The 19,131-nt window shown below is 41.9% G+C and overlaps 1 protein-coding gene across 2 annotated transcripts; it reads left to right on the forward strand.

The window, feature by feature from the left end:
• ist1 (IST1 factor associated with ESCRT-III) lies at positions 1-6,361 on the forward strand. Of its 2 annotated transcripts, XM_080843354.1 has the most exons (11): positions 29-83; positions 730-800; positions 991-1,101; positions 1,204-1,384; positions 1,485-1,572; positions 1,713-1,796; positions 1,903-2,013; positions 2,199-2,402; positions 2,510-2,620; positions 3,251-3,296; positions 4,183-6,361. In XM_080843354.1, the coding sequence occupies exons 3-11, from the start codon at positions 1,014-1,016 to the stop codon at positions 4,347-4,349; spliced, it is 1,080 nt and encodes a 359-aa protein (XP_080699480.1). In that variant the 5' UTR covers positions 29-83; positions 730-800; positions 991-1,013; the 3' UTR covers positions 4,350-6,361. The 2 variants fall into 2 exon arrangements, with proteins under 2 accessions (XP_080699479.1, XP_080699480.1); XM_080843353.1 differs by lacking the exon at positions 730-800 and having other exon boundaries at positions 1-83.
• The last annotated feature ends 12,770 nt before the right edge of the window (positions 6,362-19,131 follow it).

Genomic DNA, 19,131 nt, shown 5'->3' on the forward strand with positions numbered 1-19,131 from the left:
GTTTCGCGGAAGTTGAACAGTTGTTATCATTTTAGCCTGAGAGGAAGCTGTGTCTTTGCCTACTTCTAAACCTAAACACAAAGGTAACTTAAACATGTCGACCGATTTTGACATGTGGTACTTGTTTATTTGTGTTTTTTAATCTCGGTATGATTTGGTGATAGCGTCACAGCAGATAGCTATCCGTCTGAATAATCTAATGTTTCATAACGTTATGCTCTTCCGGGTAGTTAACATTTGATAGCTTGGTATGATTAAGCAAATCATCAACGTCGTCATGTAGGAACGTCCTTAGTTTATTAACTGTTACCAAAGCTTTATGATTAGCTAGTCTGTTGTATTGTTAGATTTGCTGATAGCTTTGAACATTATTAGCAATCTGGATAGATAGTTGACTGCCATGGATAAGAATAGCTAAGCAAAGCTAGCAGGGCTACAGTGTTCAAATTGTAACTGGTGCAACTGAGCTAAAGTTATGTCGATGAAGTGTAATTTCCAAGTTAAAATATAATTCATAATATAATGTTTTCCGTTGTAATTTAAACTAGGGGTGATGACGTGAATTTTGAAATGGATAGTTAATGTCAGGTGGCACACACTGCCGTACACAGTCCAGCTAGTTAGCCAGCTAGGTGATCCCCCATGCTGACCACGGAAGTGACCGAAACATTCACTAGTTTAAGTTGTGTGAAGCTCTGCTTTGTGCTTTGGGTCTCCTGACTGTCTTAGTGTTCGCTAAAACTGAAGGTGTAGAAGTCGGGTGGCCATCAAGAGGCAGCAACACATTTTGACGTGAAGCGGTATTACGTGACGTTATCCTGTTTGCCCTGTTTTGTGTGTGTGTGTGTGTGTGTGTGTGTGTGTGTGTGTGTGTGTGTGTGTGTGTGTGTGTCATGACTGGGAATAGCCTGTTAACCGCATGATGTCAATGTTACCCTTTTCTGGTATACTTTAAAACACTTTGATTTTGTTTCCGATGTTTGTTCTTAGACAGAGACGACACACAGTACATTATGCTTGGGGGTGGATTCAAAGCGGAGAGACTTCGAGTAAATCTCCGACTCGTCATTAATCGCCTTAAACTTCTGGAGAAAAAGAAAAGTGAGTTACATTGTCACGCCATGTAATTCATTGATTGAATACAGTGCTTATTTGTGGCCGTGTTGAGTATCCTCATTCATACATTTAAAATGTCCTCCACAGCCGAATTGGCCCAGAAAGCTCGGAAAGAGATTGCAGACTACTTGTCTTCAGGCAAAGATGAGAGAGCCCGAATCCGTGTAGAGCACATAATCAGAGAGGACTACCTGGTGGAGGCTATGGAGATCTTGGAGCTGTACTGTGATCTACTGTTAGCCCGCTTTGGCCTCATTCAGTCAATGAAGTAAGTTGGCCACAGCAGATAATCCATGAGCATGTCCATTGTGTATGGTAGTCTGCTATGAAACATCAGGGTTTGATTCGGTCAATCTCTCCCACCTCAGAGAGCTGGACCCTGGCCTTCAGGAGGCCGTATCCACACTCATCTGGGCCGCTCCTCGACTGCAGTCAGAAGTCTCAGAGCTCAAAATTGTGAGTACAGACAACAGTTTTAATTATTCAGATGGGCTTAAATACAAATGTAAATATATAAGTGATTATGTGTTATACTTTCTAAATGTAGGATATGTTTATGGTGCTATTCAAATGGTACAATTTTTTTTATAATTCAGGTGTCTGACCAGCTATGTGCGAAATACAGTAAAGAGTATGGTAAGCTCTGCAGAAACAATCAGATTGGGACAGTCAATGACCGGGTAAGAGAAGTAGGCTTGGTAATATGTTTTTTTATTTGATTTAATGTCGGTGGTGGTGGTGGTGAAATGAACGCTCAGTATCTCTTCTCTTGACTTTCTTCTGAAGCTTATGCACAAACTGAGTGTCGAGGCCCCACCAAAGATCCTTGTGGAGCGCTACCTCATAGAGATTGCCAAGAACTACAATGTCCCTTATGAGCCTGATGCCATGGTCAGGGTGAGGACCAGTTTCTTCTCATTATATTCAGTGGAAGGTTTGGGTTGCCGTTTTGCTAAGATTAATTTTCTCAAATCTACTAGTTCCTCTTTAGATATCACTAATAAATTGACCATTTTTAAGATTTAGAAAAAACTAGGGCTGCTTGTTTATCCTCTGTCTTCCTATTATCCACTTCCATGCAGCCGGAGGTCACACCAGGGGAGGAGGCTGACCTTATTGACGTTGACAGTGATTTCAAAAAGGGTGGCGGAGGAGGAGGAGGAGGAGGAGGAGGAGGAGGTGGTGGCGGATTCACAGTGCCCTCCGCTGCTATGCCCATGCCAATGCAAATGCCCATGCCGATGCCCATGCCCGGCGCGTTCAACTACCCACCTCCCAAAGGAGCTGTAAGATTTGCTTGTTTGTTTGTTTGTGATGCCATGTTGCACACACCACCTAATACAATGAGGTTTGTTGTATTTGGGAGTTCTTATATTTCCATCTTCTCCCATAGGATGCCTTCAATGGTCCTGTTGGTGCTTATGATGGCTTTAGCAACTTCCAGCCACCAGGGAGAGGGGGGCAGCCCCCCCAGCTGCCCAGCTGCCCCCCCACCTACGAGTCTGTAAGTGAACGAGTTCCCCAACCCTCCCCAGTCCACCCACCAGATGGAGACCACCATTTCAACTCTCAGGGAAGACCAGTTCATGTTCCCTGAAACCTTGATTTCTTACTTTTTTTGCCATCAATTCTGATCCTACATCTCGGTGAATGCTTTTGGAATCTGTTTTTCTCTTGGTGGAAGAAGTACTTGGGTAGCTGCCATGCAATGACTAATAGCATAGATACAGAAAGTACAACTTTAGAGTGCATATAGCGGGGTTAGTGTGTGGCTGTAGTAAAAGCATGACAGGATGGTAGTATTGCTTTTTTTATCCTGTACTGACCCTTTAGTTAGATGAACACTACCAACTAACCACTCTTCTCATTGGCAGACCATTGATAAACAATTGGCTTGCCACTGCAAGCCTTAGTTAGCCTGTGAGAAGAACATCCACTGTTTCAACTTCACTCCTGACATTGCCCAACAGGCTGCTCTACATTGCACTGAACTAACCAACCAACCAACCAACCAACAAATGCCCTGTTTGTCAAACTCACTTACTCATCTGTCTTGTGTGTATTTCTCATATGGTGATTTGAGTATAAGATCACTTATAAATTCCTGTGCTTACCTGTATGTGTTTCTCTTAAGATTGATGAATTCTCTATCAAACCCTATGATCCATCCCAGGCTCCAGGTCAGTGAATTTCAATTTTCGTTTTGGTTTTATAACTGAGTTAACTAATGATGGTTAGGACTGCAGTGGGGTAGAAATTTAGTTTTTCAAGTATTGAAGGTCAGCCGAACAGAAGGTTACAATGGCGTGATGTGCTTGCTACATGTTATATGTGTATGCTCAGTAAGGAGGTCTGGGTGTTTTTAGAATTGTTTTGTCGGTTGCCTGTAAAGAGAAAAATAATTGTGGGTGCTGTGGATGTCATCTTTTTCAAATCAGATAGGGGAAAAAATGTTAGTTAACGGGATATGTGTAGACAAGACCACAAGCTACATGAGGATGGCAGCACTCTCAGATAAGGGGAAAAAAGCTGTTATGATGGTAATGGCAGTGACAGGCTCAACACCGCAGACACACCTCGTACTACTTCAGTATGGAGGGTACTGTTGCAGCCCTTATGGTGCTACAAGCCACAGGTTGTTGTGGTAGGCACCACAATTCAATGTTGACGCAGTTTATGCGCTGCCATACTTCTCTTTAGCTAAGACTTGCAAAAAGTCTGTGTCACAACATCTGTTTCAACTGGTGATGTCAAACTGGTATCCTTTGTAGTACCATCATACAACATCTTAACTTGACAGCTAAATATTGTGATTTTGGGCTATTTTTTCCCAGTTGATCTCTAGAATACACACTTGTGTAGTGTGCACAAATATTTGGTTGTGTCTTATAAAACAGATCTTGCTGAATTACAAATAAAAATTGCGTATTGACTTTATTATTACTCTTTGTGTGATTCTATCATCTTTGCTGGTGTATTTGTTGGGCACTGTAGAAAAGGACTCCTATGAAAAGGTTATGTAACTGCTCTGTCATTATTTCCCCATTTCTCCTGACCTTTCTGCAGGCCCGAGCGCCTCTGGTCAGATCTACGACAACAACGCCCTCCCGGAGCTGCCCTCTGTCCCTGACACGCTCCCAGCCGGCTCCCTTGGCGGGCACACCGCCGCCTCAGACGACATCGACTTCGATGACCTGACCCGTCGCTTTGAGGAGCTGAAGAAGAAGACCTAAATGCCAGGTCCCTGCGTGTCTCTGCATCTCTGATCGAAGTCAGCGCACTCATCAAGACAAACAAACAAACAAACAAAACAAAAAGCTTTCGAAAACCTTCATCTGTGGCTCCCGCTGTTCCTCACTGCTTTCTAACCACAGGTCTGAAGGTAAACGCACCTCATCCAAGCCCTCTTTGGGGTCGTTCCAGTGTACTTCTGGTGGAGGTTCATATGTCTTCTCTCTTTTGAAATGCAAATTCAAAGCTTAGACTGACCAAGAATACTTAAATTGTCAAGAAATAAATTGTATATCTGCAACTACACTTTATACTTAAACAGACCCTTTGTAAGTAAGTATATATAAACTGTTTTTACAGGAGCACTTTGAACGTATTGTATGGCCTTTCTGACATAAATGTTGTGCGTCTGTAATTTAGATAACGCAGCATGCATGGATATCCTCATGTTGCCATCTCCTCTAAGAATATAGTGAATGTTTTCCTACATGGGCTCAAAGTAGTGTTTAACACGCAGATATCTAATGCCACCAGAATTATGTTAATGTTCCAAATTTTCTTTCTTGAATGGCAAGTAGGCCAATGCGTTTGTATGTCACACCCCAAGGTTACATAAAGGCTTTTCCTTTCAACATCAGACAAGAAAAACCTGTTTGACTGGTCTTATAAAAACAGGTATACAGGTGGAGAGGTGGTTACAAGCTGGAGTGAAACTATCATTAGAAAAGAGGGATAAAGGGCAATCATAGGAGTCTGAGTGCAGAGGGAATCGGCTTGGAAAAATGTATGACGTAGAATTACATCACTGAATACATATACGTGAATACATCAGAGGTCTAGGTGTAGTGAGGTCTTTTTGGGTTGCTTTCCATATTGTTGATTTGAAGGAAGCCAAGCTTTGCTTTCTATTTAATGTACTCCATGTTTGAAACTTTCAGTGTATTTCAGAATATTGGTTGCTGCTCAATGGTGATGGTGAAATTTGATTGTTATATTGTATAAAAAGTCGCCATGTAACATGTTTGATTTTAATCCCCGTTTACACATTGTCTGAATTCTTAATGGCTGGCAAAGTTGTCACAATATCCAAAGCAACAGAAAATTATAGATTACTGTCTACTTCTGTAAGTTTCTTGAAAATGAGTGCCATGCTTCTCCACTCACAAAGCTCAATAGTGAGACAGACAATGGGTTTTATGTCAAACTGACTGGATTATTTATTTCTTAGAACACAGAGTTTTTTTTTTGTATTGTGTATCTCCTTTGTGAGTGTGCTACACACACGCTTAGCTCCAAGCCTGTGTTTAAATGGACCTCCCTGTGTGTGTTTGTCCATCTCGTCAGCAAGCATATCTATCTTCCTTGATTTGATAGATGTGACGACAGTGCTTGTGAATTTTATCAGGCTTTTCTTCCTAAAGCGCTCCAAACAGAGTGGGACTGCAGATCTGGGTGGAGCTTGTGGTCTCCGGAAAATATGAAATACGGGGTTATACCTGAAACCGGTTGAACCAAACCACGATTTTGCAGTCCTACTTCCAGATGGTGCTTTATGAATATTAAACCAGGCCAAGAGTTTGCCTTAGTTTCCATCTTTCATCAGTGGCCTTGCTATTTCCATTCAATTTGTAGTGACAAATTACTTGTCCAGTGGTGCGATAAAGTTTAAATACACCATGAAGCATCATCCCTACTGAAACCTTTTCTTTTTGCAGAGTACTCTCTTTTTTGTGGGAGAGACTGGGTAAAATCAGAGAAAGCGCAAGGTGACAAGATTTTTGTTCTCACTCACTGTGTAATCTAGCCCTTTGTACAGCATATTGGAGATAATGTAGTTAAATCAGCCCTATTGCAATGTAAACTAACCCTTCCATGTGCTCACAAATGGATATAAAACACTATTGTATAGCAAACCTGCCCATTTGGTCTGAAATCATTTTATGAAGTCTTGTAGAAAGTGTAGGAATGGCTATATATGAGTTTTTGACCTCAGATTCATACTCTGTCATTTTCAGGAACCCTTCCTGTATCTAAAACAATGATTTAATAAAAATGTATTTCCAAGATAAAGCCTGAATCTTTTTCACAGTTTATGGTCAAAAATACTTTTTGAATATATACTCATTCCAGAAAGAGAGAACCACTCAAATACAGGTTTGAATGAGGTGAGGTACCAGCTGAATATTGCCAGTAGATGGCGAACTTGCATTAGTTTCATGGCTACTGTTGGTACACAACTACTAAAGTGAAAACTGAGTACCACGAACGTTGCATGCTTAAAGATAACTCAGATCTAGATCCTCTCATTTGGAACCACAGGGAGGAAAAATTGTGTAAAATATTTTCAACACAGAATATAATCATGGAGCAAAGTTGACACCTTGATAAAATATCCTCTTCAACCATCAGTCAGGCAGGATTCCATACTGCATGACATTATCTGTGATGTGAGTTATGAACATGCATAATTTAAAAATGTCCTCATGAATAACTGCTCTGTTGGCATAACTTCCTATTCCCATGTAGCAGAGAGAGGACATGAATCCCTTGATGATTTAAAAAAAAAAATACTTCACAGGGAAGGTGCATCTTAACCTTAGTTTCAAAGGGTCATGTGCCAAAGTGTCAAAGGAACTTTGATTCTATGCATTTGCTAGAATCAAATTAGATAAGGTTTTTACCATTATTAAATTCTCAAACATGGAGGACATGATTCCAATATTAACAGAGCCACAGACTTCCGTTTCTTCATTTCTAGAAAAGTAGTATAGTAGTATCATACTCTGTTTAACTATTGAACAAAATACTGATGAAGGAAGGTGCCTGCTAGAAAACCCCAATGAAATGCTCACACAGGCAGCATTGTTGTTGTATCCTCCTGTTCAAATTCTATGGTTCGGCAGGTATGATGATGTGTTTATTCCTTGTGGGCTACAGACAGCATATGTTGCACTGTGGAGGAGGGCCTTCATGGACCCCGGGTACATGTGGCATATGTTGTACTGTGAAGTAGGGCTGAACGATTCATTGCATTTGCGATTAAATCGCGATATGATAAAACGTGATTTTTTTTTTTTGTAAGATGCTACATTTTGCACACAGTACTGTTTAAAGCAGCGTAGCAGATCCGTTGTTAATCGGTAAACGAGATGCTAGTGGCTCAAAATCTGTTCAAATGTGCTTACTTGACACTACGACAAACTAGTTAGTCAACAACTGTCCTAACATAGTCAACCATCAAGCAAGTGCAACACAAGACAAAGCAAGACGGCAAATAAGCTACTGACTAGGTCAGCAGACAGTTAAAACCCGGGTGGATTCAGGCAAACCTACATAACGCAGTCATTTGCCTACAGACCCTGGTATGGCAATGGCACGGAGGCGATTCTCCATATTAAAAGTCATTATAGCGCCCCAATTTTTTTAAGGCAGTTATTTTAAGGTAAAACTGCTTATCCTGACCCTAACCCTGAAGTACAATTACTGCATAATGCCACTACTGCATAATGTGTGTTGTTGTATTCTGCTGCGTAGGATGGCTGGGTGGTTGTTATGTTGGTTTGGTTAGGGTAGGTTGCTGGCTATGAGTACTTGCATGTGGATTGGCCCCTGTAGGAAGTCCCCAAGCATCAGGACTTTAAAAGCGACAGGCCCAAGGAGATGACCCACTGAATGGACAGCTCCTTCCCGACAAAGCCATACAGCAGGGTGAAGAAGCTGGACAATCCGCTGATGGAGAACAGCAGGAACCAGCAAATGTACCCACTTATATACACAGGTTGAACATTTATTTTTGCAATTCTGGGTTTACAGACCTTATTTTCATTCACTTTCATAGTCAATCTTTGGCCATTTACTGCAGGACAATAATTTCAATGTATTGGTCGTGCTTGGTTGGACACATCATCACTGCAGACAAAAGGTTCAGTGAGAATAGACCCCACCTTTTTTACGCTCTGATGCCCCTATGTGCAGGATGTCATAAAAAGGAATGGCCTTTTGACATTTGTCAGATTTCTTTTGAAAGAAATTAGATTTAATGGAACCCTACCACAAAAGTGAGAAATGGTCTCTCAGTGCAAGTAAGTACATTATGAGTCACCAAAAGAAAATGCTGCTGCCCTTCCCCTCACCACCAGTTGTGTAAGTGTACGTAGTGCTTTTATACCTGCAATGCCAGAGAAATACTTCTTATGTAAGTGCAGGGCTAGACTGAAGACAAAAAATTTGGCCCAGGCAACCCACCATCATCCGTACACCACCCTTGCGGTCTCCTTAAATATGCGTACCTATTGCACTATTCCCCCAAACCACTTCAAAGTTGAGTAGTAAGTGTTGTGGGCCAGTCGCTCTTGACTCTGGGGATCACAGATGGCTGTGGAGAACACAATCTCCATACTCAAGCAGAAATACAAGTCATTGTCAAAGAAAGGGCTCTGCTAGAAGTAGAAATATCTTTGCAAGTTATTTAATGAAATTTAAATAAACAAGTGTGTATGTGCATGCTCAAAGGCCAGCAGCACAAGACATTTTTGGTGTAGGTAGACAGCTTTCCCAGAGATAACCAATGCCATATAGATCCTTAAGGTTAGCACCATAACTGGCTGAAAATAAACAACGGACAACTTTGTTTCCTGTTGTTGGAAGTGAAAGTATTTTTCCCCTGTAGGCTAGTCCATAAGCAGGAATTAATTTGACCACAGTGGAGCTATAGGTGTTGTGGGCCAGCCAGTCTAAGTACCAGGGCGCTTCACTCTTGAGCCCACGGCAGTATGCTTCTTACCTTGCTTCTTGTCTCTTTCTTCTTTTTCTCCTGAAGAAAAGTTTTTTTCTACTTTTTTTAAAAACAGTATATTATATTATATTAAAGAGCCTTTTTGTGCTTCTTTCACAAGAGAACCCTCAGCCCACTAATTCTATTCATATTATGATGATACGATTTAGACCCAGGTCCTTCTAGGTAATTCATAGCAACGTGAAAAGTAAAACGTGTAGTTTTCATATGAATAATGAAGTGGGCACCCACATAGATGATGTGATTGATGCGGACATACACACACACAGACTCGCTTTAAAAGCTAAAGACACTTGGCTTTAAACTTAACTTATACAGTACAACTGCTTCCAGAAGAGTTTTATGCCATAACCATCTTTGCTGAGCTTACTCAGAAATGCTTAATTTTATGTACAATATTTGTCAAAGTACTAATTCTAATGAGAATATTATTACTCTTATAACTGATGACTTATAGCTGAGGTTTTTGAACTGAGACGAAATCTCAAATTTGGTCTTTGTCTGTCAGTTCATCATTTTTTCTAGTGTATCCCCTTTGTTTAGATATTTAAATATGTCACAGAAAGTGTCTTGCATTGTAAATCACTTTGTCCAGGGTATTTAGGCTATTTTATCTATATTTGGAAAGATATAAATACATATACATGCAACCACATATTTACACAGTCCATAGGTAACAGTGGTCTCTTTTGATAGATGAACAACAGAGTGCACGACCATATACACATATCAGTATACTTTTAGCTTGTTAAATTATTATATTGATACCATGAGCCTATCAAAAGCAAGATACATATGGGTCATTGCCATAATTTTCATGAACTGTATGATCAAAAAACTAATTTTTGACATGTCATATAATGGGTTATTCAGGGTTGTCAGTCCCCTTCTTCCCATCAGGACGCTGTCTTCCCAGAGTACTGCTGTCGTCTCCTCTCTTGCTCTGAGGGAAAAGGATTTGAAGTCGCTTTCTAGTTCAGATCGGCTTACAAACAACCCAAAAGCTGCATTTTGAGAACACAACACATAAACACACACTACTCACTAACCCACATTCTTCTTGTGTTTCTCCTGTCCTGAACATGAGGCTATGTGAATGATAAAGTAGATGACAGTAATTGACTGAAACTGCTTAGTAAACATTACCTGCCAGTAGCATCTCCACCTCTTCAGTCTCCTCCACTGCCACTTGCCTCAGGATGAGAGCAAAGAAGATAGCCAGAGCTATCACCTGCAATATTAGCATAAGGATTAGCTTCATGGTGATCACTTTGAAATAATCTCACCAGCCTTTGAATACAGGAACACCAGGAATTATGATCATATTCCTCCTCATTTTAATTCCAAGAACCAAACTGCTGCATGAGCTGAATTGGAGATAGGTTGCAAGAACATTCAGGTATGACAAAATGTACTTCTGACATGAAAGGAGAAATTCTGACAATTCTCCACCTCCCAACCCTACCCTTCTTTGAGAGTAACATGGCTGTGATCATGTCAAGACATACTGTCAGTCTACTGTCCTCAGTCTACATGTTTGCTGAAGGACTTCTTTCATACCTTTAGCGGCTGCAGGACAAAGATGCTCTGGAAAAGCGACAGACCCAAGGAGATGACCCACTGAATGGACATCTCCTTCCCGTAGACAAAGCCATACAGCAGGGTGAAGAAGGTGGACACTCCGCTGATGGAGAACAGCAGGAACCAGCCCACAAATACAAACCACCAGGGGAGCCAATAAGTAGACTTCTTCTTCTGCACCACAAGCACTGGCCTGATGGAGCAGGACAAAGAAATTGGCTTACGTGGAGGAAAACAGTCAATCTTTACATAGTCTCCCCTGAGGAATTCTTTCAAAAGGTAGAACTAATTAAAGTAATAAATGCTGTTAAAGCACAACACAGATCGGACTCTGTGTGTGCCTGTGTGTGTGTGTATATATGTGTGTATGGGTTTTGAGGGGAGGTGGGTACCAACTGGTCTGACCTCTGTGTTGTGTGGCTCATGAAAACCATCTCTGCCTTCTTGAGCAGCAGTCCCACCATGCTCTTGACACAGTGGTATTCCTCCATGCAGGAGAAGGCCCCCTCTCCCACACGCTCCAGGGACTCGGACAGATGGGCCAGTGAGTACAGCACAAAATGGCTACACTGCGCCCAGTGAGGATCAGCCTCAGTCTCCCCTAAGGAACCAGGCCACACAGTACAACAGGGTAAGGACTTAAAAGTAAAAGAGTAAAAGTTACAATTCATATCTGTAAACAACCATTGTGTATTATAGCATGAGTAGTGTATTGGTTATGTCTGTGGATGGCGAACCTTGCATCATATGAATAACTGAATGAATGACGTCTAGAGCAGCAGAGAGGTCGGCAGGTGACTGCAACTTCCCTGCCAGTGGCTTGATTTGATTTTTGTGGCTTTTGCTGAGCATATTCACCACATCTTCAGTTTCCTAATGAAAGGACAGCAGTATAACACCACCACATTTGCTCACCACAATGTTCAAATTCTAAGAATTGTATTGAAGCCCAGAGAGAGTGTGTCGGTTGAAAGCACTGCACAGCCAAAGGTGTGGTTATACATCATGCGTTATACACCAGCTCTAAAAAGAAGAGTGAGTGGCTGAGTGACTCAAGGCTGTAAGATTTAATGGGAAACACACACACACACACACACACACACACACAGCCACGCGCACACACACACAGGCATTTTAAAGAGGACCTTGAGAAGAGTTGGCATGGTTACAGCCGGGGCCTTCTGGTACAGTGTGCCGCACTGCTGGGCCTTTGGTGGTTGGAGTCGGGGCCTGATGCTGCGGAAGATGGTGATTATGAGGATGTTGATGGGGAACATGAGGAGGCCGCTCTCTATACCGATGATCACCTCTGCCCAGGTTACCACCAGTGACCCTGAAGCAACACAGGAACTTGAGGCGTAAGTGTTGCTATGAGAATGTTTTAAATGTTAACTGGCTATACTGAAAAGTGAGAAGAATGTCACAAGGCCCAAACAGTTTAGTGCTCAATCCCTGTCTTCCAGAGCCAGTGCCATTTCAATAGCACCACCCCAATAGTGAAAACTCCTGTCAGAATAAACACATTCTTTAGACTAGTTAAGCTGAGCCGACCATAGCAGCAGCTGACTCACCTATCTGGACTATAACTGGAGAGTCTTGGTCAACCGGAGCCTTCCAGAACATGATGTTGATGGCCATGGTGCAGAGCAGCAGACTCATGCAGCAGGAGACCCTCTGGGCGCGGGTGAAGGGGCTACGGCGGGGCGGGTCCACTATGGACACCCAGATGTGCTCATCCCTGAACCCAGATGACGTGCGTGTCTGGAAGATGTTGCTGAGGGGAAGTTGGGTGGTTGTTAGCTTGAAGGTGGTCAAATGCAATTGCAAGAAGTGGTTGCCACTATGCTGATAGTACTTTGTTTGTATTGTATTCTATTGGCAAATTAAAAGTATAGCATATAAATAGATATATGTTGCAGATGTCGCTGGAATCTTTTTAAAAACACTCCATATGCCATTGAAAATATAATCGCATTAAAGCAATCATTTCTACAGAATGATGATAAACTTCATGATAAATAACATGATAGGTAACACATAACCCTAATAAATGATGCAGTGTAGACCAATGGACTGTGGGTAACCATGACTACTTAACTACTTAAAGTGAGGGTGTCCACCTGAAGCTGGCAAGTTCATTCTTCTTGGCTGGGGTGAAGGTCCTCTTGATGAGCTCATCTCCTTTGTTTGAGCTCAGCCAGGTTGAACACAGAAAGTGCCAGACCTTACGAGTTTGCAGGTCTTGGATTGTGACTTTGTTTAGATACCTAGCAGAACACCCCAAAAAGGCAGAAAGCCACTCAGTCTTTTAATTATAATTTTTTATCAGTAAAGTATTTTAATTTCTGTAATGCAGTGCTTCTCAGCGATTAGGTCTGAGGAGCAGGCAAGCTGAACCGCACAGCTGTGAGAGACAAAAACGTGCTCTTAAGATCTGCAGTCACTTAAACCACACTGCTCATTAGTGTGTAAAAAACACCTTTCACCAAAGCACAGACATAATCAGCTCCATTCACTCGCTAAGATACTTAAGGGAAAGGGAAAGAGCTGTGTGAGGAAGCAGAACAAAAGAGTGAATGAAATGGTAGGTCAGCCACATGATAATAATTTGCCATCTTGAAATGTGTGTGTGCTGAAGTGGCCATGCTCTCCTGTGGTAAGAGGATAATGACATGATAATATCGCTCCCAAATTCCACCTTTAGCCTTAGATTCATATTGCAAATGTATCATAATTGACAAGGACGCCAGATGTGTCACAAGCACAATGCAGCACAAGCTTCAATTTTTTCAGCACTATCTTTCCCACAGGCTTTTATTTGCAGGGCTGAGATGAGGGGTTGTCAGGGTTCCTCCTCACCAGGCAGGGTGTCCTCCTGAGTTGTCATGCCACAGCCGGATGCTCTGGAGCTCACCCAGGCAGAAGGGCGTGGAGAGCATGAACATGTCCACCCCGCCTCGCTCGAACACCGGCTTGTCCGGGTCCGTGAGGTGGTGGGGCTCGCTCTCTCCCTCTGTTCCCTGCAGGGCAATGGAAGCCTGGGGAACAAATAACCACACAACAGCAGAAACATCAGCATTACTGAGCATAACTGAGAACCACCTTAAGGTTGTGTCTGGGCCACATTAGGATCAGACAATCGTATTGAATGACTGGCCAATACTAAAGCTGTGACTGTTTTGACTTCAGAGTGATCAGTCAAAAAGAGTACTGTCACCAATTTGTTACCATACTGCTGCACATGAAAACAATGACATAGTGTGTTAGTTATTTTCATTGCTACACTGTACAAATAGAAGCAAGCAGCTTCTGAGGCACTCACCACAGCAGATGTGCCTGCTCCACTGCGGTAGCCTGTCTGAATGTTCAGAATGTAATTATAGTTGGCACACGCATGGTTGTCCTCAAGAAGTGTCATCTTCCTCTGAGGAGCCAAAATCCAACATGCAATGAATGTCTGTCAGTGTAATGAATCAATCAATCAATAAATCAATCAATCTTTCAGTGTATCTGTTTGCAGTGGAAAGGAATGGGGGTCAGGGATGATCCACTTTACCTTCCTCGAAGCCCGTCGGTCTGCATAGCAGGCCCACATCAGAGTCATCAAATACAGGCCAAAGAAACTACTAAGCAGAACCACAACCACATAGTTTTCTGACACTGTGGCGAAGTACTCGCTTATGCGAGACAGGTCTACATGAGTAGGTGCCACAAAGAAGGAGCTCCCGAAAAATGAAAGGTGGTTACAGAGGCACTGGGTCAAGTTGGGCTCTGACTTCGGCCCCACCTGTATAGGCACGCACGCACGCACACACACACACACACACACACACACACACACGTTGTGGTAGTTACCCAAACTCTGTAAAGAAGTATATGAGAGAGAATATGTTCACACAATGCAAAAACAATATTTACTGAGCATCCATAGGTGCTCCATGTTTCGTTGCTGGAGTCCCAGAACATGCACTTAGAGGTGAATATAGTGATTGCAACTCGGAGGCCATTGGTCCAGCTGGAGTTGAGGCTGGCATTGACAAACCAGGTCCCAGTCCTCCCAGCCCAAACTTCTTGAGTCAGCAACCGGCGATAGTTATCTGGTCAACAAAATGCCCCAAAAAGATGAAATACAGCAGTGACTGCAAGATAAAATGAACAAACTGTAGCCCAGAGTATGTGCATACAAGAGCCTGTTTGTGTATTTGACAGGGATAAAAAAAAGAAAACACTCAACAATCTTTTGACAAACAGGCCCTTTAAGTTGAATCATAATCTCAAATGTAGTTATAAATATGTGGGCTAGACATATTTGTTGAACTTTGTTTGTTGAGTATTTGCTATTTAATATTTATTGGTCACCTAGGGTTAGCCTGAAGTCTGAAGGTGTTTCGACTTACCTTTTGAAGTCAAGAATACCTCCTCCTCATACGTAGTTTCATTAGGTGAGGAGTCCACAGCTAAGAGGAGTCGCAGAATGACATCCTTGTTGGGCTCCATAGTGAGCACCACCGTCGCGTGAGGATCTGAGACATTGAATGAGGTGATGATGGCCATTTGATTGTCAACTGTCACCTCCATGGTAGGAGGTCTTGCTGCTCCAGAACGAGGCAGCATAATCTGTTTTGGGTGGACATGAAAACTTAACAACAAAGTCTAAGGCCATCTTACTTCTATTTATTGGAATTGATTGAAAAAATACGTATTGTACCTCAATGGGCTCAGTTAGGTTGCTAACACTGATTTTGCCAGAGTTGCTACTCAGCTCCAGACTGCCTACAGCCCCAGAGATGGGCTCATTGGAGGCAGTTTCCAGTGGGTTGTTCTTAAAGCTGAACATCTAAAAGAAACAGCCTGGCCCATCAATTCATGATCAGAAGCACCACAAACAGGGTTTCACTATGATAACACACAGTGGGTCTCTAACCTCAACAGTGACGGAGGAATACTCCTGCAAAAACTCAAGCGAGGCGAGAGAGGGCAGCTTGAAGTAGAGGCCTTCTGTCTCCAAACCAACCACCAAATGTTCCATTGTATTTGGGCTGTGTCTAAAGAACATGTCAAACACAAAGTTTACAACCTTCCAAGGAGTGAAAGAGTGTTCGTAATACGAAGTGTGTGCTTACAAACCTGCTGGAGTAAATAGTGGCTGTTGGAGTCTGTACTATTTGACTGCTTGAACCACCGGTGTCCCCAGCGTTGTTTAAGGCTCCATATATGTTTAAAACCAAAGGAAACATATCTGCATACTGACAGAGGAGCACAACACAGAAAGAACTTCACTACAGGTTGGCATCATTAATATTCAGCGTTTTTACAAATGTCTGCATTCAAGGTCAAATAAGCTTGTGGTAAGAAAAGATAATAACTGTACTATGAGGTCAGCAATATGAAAAGGTGTGTTAAAAAGGAGCAGGAAGTAATATTTACAGTAACTCATAAACCTCCAGGGAGATGTATGGAACTTATAAAACTTGAATTATGCTTATAGGCTTGTTTATGCACATGGTACAAAATGTTCCCAATTCGACTTTGCAGGAATCATTTCGAAGAACATAGTGATTTTTGACATACCTCCTCAAGAAGGAGATTTGAGTTTGACTCACACTGTGACACAGCGTGGGAGACCATGCCTCCGGTGCAGTTGATGAGCAGCTGAATGGACATTTGGTTGTTCTGCCGCAGACTGGTTATGCCAGCTGCAGTGAGGAGAAGCTCAAGATATTGCATCTGATGGTGTGAAATGAACATGAATGTTACCACGCAAGCATGATGACCATGCACCAAATGTACAAAGGGTACAATGAAAAAGATCAGGCCTATAGTCCTACCCTCTGGCTGTGTGTGGGACCTTCTAGCATGGTCTCACTCAAATCTAGTAAGCCAACGGCTGCCTGTCCGGAACATGACACACGGTATTCATATGACAGTAATATAGAATAACAAATTATATCAGAATGTCTTAATGAAATCTGACCTCTAGGAAAGCATCAGGGTCTCCCAAATTGTCTCCCATGGTACTCAAATGTTGCTCAATTTGTGTTTCTGCTGCAAATAGCAAGAAAGGAGGTGGATGAGTGTTTTCCTTGTTATGAAACCTAACCATAAATTGTATACTTAATAAAAAAGCTAAACGATCTCACTGACCTGTACTCCGTTTGGTCCGATGAATTAATCTCTGACTAGTGTTGTCCTATAAATATAGAATCAGGGATATGGATACATGTGATCTTAACAGTAATAGCAAAATCACTGATTTTGGCAACGAATAATTGTTTCATAAATGTACAACTCACAGCAGCCTGAAGTTGTGTTGAGGGTTTCAGATCTATGAGAGAACAAAGCTGTTTTTCAAATGATGTTCTCTGCGAATATATTGCTTTATCATTATGGAATTATGGTATTTTATTTTGTTAATCTTGACTTTTTTCATTGCAATATGTTGCTTTGCTGGGTTAAGTGAGAGAGTGAATACCTGAGCCTGCTGTAGGGGGATAAAATAACATTAAAGAAAAGAAAGCTTGTCAGCATGTCAAACACTCTTGTGCTCCTCTCACTGAATCTTACTAGTGAGGTCTGATGCAGTGGCACATTACTGATAAGTGCTAGTTAAGAGAATATCATACCCAGTTGACAGATGTAGGAGAGGTTCATGGTGCAATACTGTGTGGTCGCCACTTTGAATGGATCCATGATCATGTATGAGCAGTAGTAGGATGTCTTGTCCAGAGTATTTCCCACTGAGAGTTTTGATTTAGAAATGAAAAAAGGACTTGAATCCGAATCAAACAATACAAAAACATTGTGAGGCAATCTGCTCTTAAATGTAGGGGATAATTACACCTGCCCAATTCTTTTTAGACCACATGAGAAATGATGATCATGCTTTTGCATTAAAAGTTCTACCTTCACTTTAGACTGTGGGTATAAGTAAGACTGCACCTGTAGTGTTTTCCTTGCTAGGTGCTGCCTCTCTCCCCTGATTGTTTGCCTTCTCTGTAAATTCACCTCAAATTTTCAACAAATACAGGGGAAATCAATTTAATGTAGAGACATTAATAAGCTAAGGGGAATCATATTCATCCTCTTTCCTGGTGTAAGGTAGTTGCAGAGAATAAAGTCCATAGTATGTGCGGGACAGTGGAAACGACTGTCGTGATTATTTCAGTTATTCTTCTCTGAACTGGTCTGACAGCCAACCTGCAGACTGTGATATGTTCGATGGCAACCTGTCCATCACAATACATCTTTTCTTGGCCTTATATAAACAACAATCTTTAAATATCCTGTCTGCCTGGCTGTACTACGATGCCACCTCTCCCCCTAAGTGACCCTGACAAATGACAACTCCACTTTATGTCTCCATCTTCAGACATTTCCCCAACCTGTAATGTACACTACATAGTCAAGATTTATACAGGATGTGCACCTGCCGAGTAATTTCTTCTTGTCATCATCTCTCAACTGTTTGTTTTTTTAATTAAAAGCTATAACTAATTGTATGCACACCAAAACAGAATGTAGTGTTACATAAATTAAAATATCTCCATGTCATCATCACCATCATCATCAACAGCAGGAGCAGCAACAACAAACGCATTGCCATCATAATCTTCATCATCATCATTATTCTTCTTACCCACCATTAAATGGATTCTCCTCATATTTCCCCATCAGGCTCTGGCCTACCCACCAGGCCTCAGACCTTCTGCGTCTCGCTGCTATCATGTCTTGAAGAGCGTCTTTGAGCTTACAGTTTAGGGCCCCAAGAAGCTGTCCTCCCCGCTTCTCACAGGTGCCATTAGCCTCAGTCCAGGGCTTAGCTTCCAAAGAAAACTCATAAACCACATTGTTTAATTCAGTCCTTAGCTTTCCTGTGTGGTTGTATGAGCCCTCGTCGCATGAATTTCCAGCTGCAGAAAAAAGACATCTATCCATCCACAAAAATACACAGATAACTATTAAAACAGACATTTCTGACAGAGGTTAAACAAACAGACTTGTGTATATCCGAAGGTGAGAGAGACAGTGAGGAAGCGTCTGTCCCAGCTCATCTTATGCAAAATAAGTAAATCTGTAAGTAAAAACAGTGAATGTGAGATCACTTGATTAGGGAAATAACAACGCAAACTCAAACAACATGCAAAGTGGCCATTCTTGCAGTTCCATCCCAGACAAACTTCAGTAAACACTGGCACTGACCCACCCACCCAAAGAAGAGCACTGAGCTTCTTAAAGATGATAGTACTATGATATATAATATTCTACGACATTAGGCTATATAGGCTAGTGTTTGTTCAATTTCACAGTCTATTTAAGTAACATAATTTCCACAAAGGAGACAGGATTCATACCAAAAATGTTAGGTCTGTGTCAATTTGAGCAGAGTGAAACTTCAGGAGAGTTACAGG

Source organism: Sprattus sprattus (assembly GCF_963457725.1).
Source record: "Sprattus sprattus genome assembly, chromosome: 8".
Classification (NCBI taxonomy): Eukaryota; Metazoa; Chordata; class Actinopteri; order Clupeiformes; family Clupeidae; genus Sprattus; species Sprattus sprattus.